Source organism: Borostomias antarcticus (genome assembly GCF_949987555.1).
Source record: "Borostomias antarcticus genome assembly, chromosome: 20".
NCBI lineage: Eukaryota > Metazoa > Chordata > Actinopteri > Stomiiformes > Stomiidae > Borostomias > Borostomias antarcticus.
This window is the reverse complement of record NC_140253.1, coordinates 419,843-423,043: the sequence shown is the minus strand read 5'-3', so window position 1 is coordinate 423,043 and position 3,201 is coordinate 419,843. Positions and strand designations below refer to the sequence as shown.

General features: G+C 49.3%; 1 protein-coding gene across 1 annotated transcript; it reads right to left on the bottom strand.

Moving 5' to 3' along the window:
- Positions 1 to 251: 251 nt before the first annotated feature.
- hand2 (heart and neural crest derivatives expressed 2) lies at positions 252 to 2,969 on the bottom strand (the record flags this gene model as incomplete). Its single annotated transcript, XM_084454727.1, has 2 exons — positions 252 to 378; positions 2,436 to 2,969. 2 exons carry the CDS (start codon positions 2,967 to 2,969, stop codon positions 280 to 282), a joined length of 633 nt encoding a protein of 210 aa, XP_084310853.1. The 3' UTR covers positions 252 to 279.
- Between the last annotated feature and the right edge of the window lie 232 nt (positions 2,970 to 3,201).

Genomic DNA, 3,201 nt, shown 5'->3' with positions numbered 1-3,201 from the left:
AGCCTACACTTCACATACACCACGGTGGCCAACGTGTCCCTTTGATTCACTCTAGAACAACAATAAACACGGAGCCACGATATTATTTCGACAACAGCAACAACAACAGCAACAACACAAGTCCCTTACCAAAGGGGTCCCCTCCTCTTTACAATGGAATGGTTTTTTTCTTCAAATATCCACTCTCCACAGCGGCAAATTGCACATAAATATTCCATTAAATAAAGTGAGAGAACACTTGAGTTAGCAGTCCCGGGGAGAACAAGCCGAGTCCGTGTCTCACTGCTTCAGCTCCAGGGCCCACACGTGCTGGGGCCAGCCTGTCCGTCCTTTCGTCTTCTTATCGTTGCTGCTCGCTGAGCTTTTCAAAACTTCATTCTGTCGGAAATAAAGAGACGTCTTTTAGGATATTATTATATTAGGAAATACCGTGATCTCTCTTTCTCTCCGCGTCCCTGCTGGTCCGGGCCTGTGGGCCGTGCGGATTACCGAGGCCTTATAGAAACTCGTATATAGCCTACCTCATAATATATCCCACAGCCAAATGCCTCGTATTATCACCATGTTATAACCCTAACCATATAAAACTGTTTTAGGAATCAATAGTAGGGCCTGTCAAAACACGAGTTGGAAATCATCCCCATGTAGGCTATAGGCTACATTGGAATTGCAATACGATTTTAAACATGTGTTATATCACCTTGTACTAAGTAATAATAGTCCCGTTTAATAAATCATCACCTAGTACTAAGTAATAATAGTCCCGTTTAATAAATCATCACCTAGTACTAAGTAATAATAGTCCCGTTTAATAAATCATCACCTAGTACTAAGTAATAATAGTCCCGTTTAATAAATCATCACCTAGTACTAAGTAATAATAGTCCCGTTTAATAAATCATCACCTAGTACTAAGTAATAATAGTCCCGTTTAATAAATCATCACCTAGTACTAAGTAATAATAGTCCCGTTTAATAAATCATCACCTAGTAGGCTACTAAGTAATAATAGTCCCGTTTAATAAATCAGCACCTAGTACTAAGTAATAATAGTCCCGTTTAATAAATCATCACCTAGTACTAAGTAATAATAGTCCCGTTTAATAAATCATCGAATCAACTTTTTTAATCTGGGAATTATATAAAGATATGCACATGTTCACCTTTCCCTTTTAAACAAGTCAAGCTTGAGTCTGTTTATCCAGAGACAGCCTACTGACCCTGAGACAGAGACACAGCCTACTGACCCTGAGACACAGCCTACTGACCCTGAGACACAGAGACACAGCCTACTGACCCTGAGACAGCCTACTGACCATGAGACAGAGACACAGCCTACTGACCCTGAGACAGCCTACTGACCCTGAGACAGCCTACTGACCCTGAGACAGAGACACAGCCTACTGACCCTGAGACAGCCTACTGACCCTGAGACACAGAGACACAGCCTACTGACCCTGAGACACAGAGACACAGCCTACTGACCCTGAGACACAGAGACACAGCCTACTGACCCTGAGACAGCCTACTGACCCTGAGACACAGAGACACAGCCTACTGACCCTGAGACACAGAGACACAGCCTACTGACCCTGAGACACAGAGACACAGCCTACTGACCCTGAGACAGAGACACAGCCTACTGACCCTGAGACACAGAGACACAGCCTACTGACCCTGAGACACAGACACAGCCTACTGACCCTGAGACACAGACACAGCCTACTGACCCTGAGACACAGCCTACTGACCCTGAGACACAGAGACACAGCCTACTGACCCTGAGACACAGAGACACAGCCTACTGACCCTGAGACACAGAGACACAGCCTACTGGTGAAATATGCAGAAGCCAACTGGTTAGTGGAGGTTGGGGCCTGAGCTGATTTAATATGCATCAGGTCAGACATGCAATTCCTCCTCTCAGAACCTCCGTCTGTCTACAGGCCTGTGTTCACTACAGACTTGCTAGTACTATAGCCTATGAACACTGATACCAACAGCAATACTAACAGAAATAGGCAAGCTAGCAGCACTATTACTGTCTTCTCCGTCTGTCCTGTAGCCATCGTGACTTCATTGCAGGCTACAGCATCAGTAGCCTATGCAGCTCAATTTCAGCAAATTCATTTTATACAGGACTGCAAGAGCATTTACAACAATCCTCCTACTAGTACCCCCCACCCCCTACATGACTAGTACCACTGGTAATAGCCGACTTGTATCCCTCCTCTCATACTTGGAGTCTGACCGGAGCTATTCTGTATTTACTAAACTCCTGCTGGCATTAGGCTACACATCTAACAGCCCACTAGACTACAGCATGTAGACTATCATATCCTCAACACGTCTCCTCGTCACGTCTAGGCCTGTCTGGTGGATTTGCTGTAGCCACACCACGGGCTGCCGCACAACAATAGCAATAGTTTACTCACCACTTCTTTCTTCCTTCTCTCTTCCTTGGCGTCCGCCTTCTTGAAGTCCGCCTTGAAGGCCTCCGCCTCGCCCCCCTGCTCGTCCTTATCGAGGATGTCCATGAGGTAAGCGATGTAGCTGGTGGCGAGGCGCAGCGTCTTGATCTTGGACAGCTTGGTGTCCGCGGGCACGTTGGGGATGCACTCCCGCAGCTCTGCGAACGCGCTGTTGATGCTCTGAGTCCGGCGGCGCTCCTTGCGGTTGGCGGTCGGTCTCCGTTTGACCGGGCGCGGCCCCCCCATCCCGACTGCGCCCACGGCCCCGGGGACTCCTCCGTAGTGCGCGTGGTCCAGTGCGGGCCCCCCGGCGGCGTACTCGGGGCTGTAGGACGGCGCCATGCCGTAGTCCGGCGGGGACATCTCCGGGTGGCTGATCAGCCAGCCGTGGAAGTACGGGTTCTCCTCGTGGCAGCGGCTCGCGGCCGCCGCGGCGGCGAAGGAGTATCCGTCGTGATGCATGACCGGGTGGTGCGGGAAACCACCGACCAAACTCATGGCGACGCAGACCGAAAACCTCCCCGGTTCTGCAGACGACCACGGACGTGCTCGCGCGTTCGCTCCTTTCTCTCCGGTCTACGGTCGCGCTCCACGGATACTTTCAGACAAAAGTATCAAAAGTATCAAAAGTATCAAAAGTAGGCTATCCCCATAAAACGGGACTGGGCGCTGTCGGGTTCAGCTCAGCTCAGCTCAGAGTTGGTCTAAATTCACCCAGAAACTCTTGCTT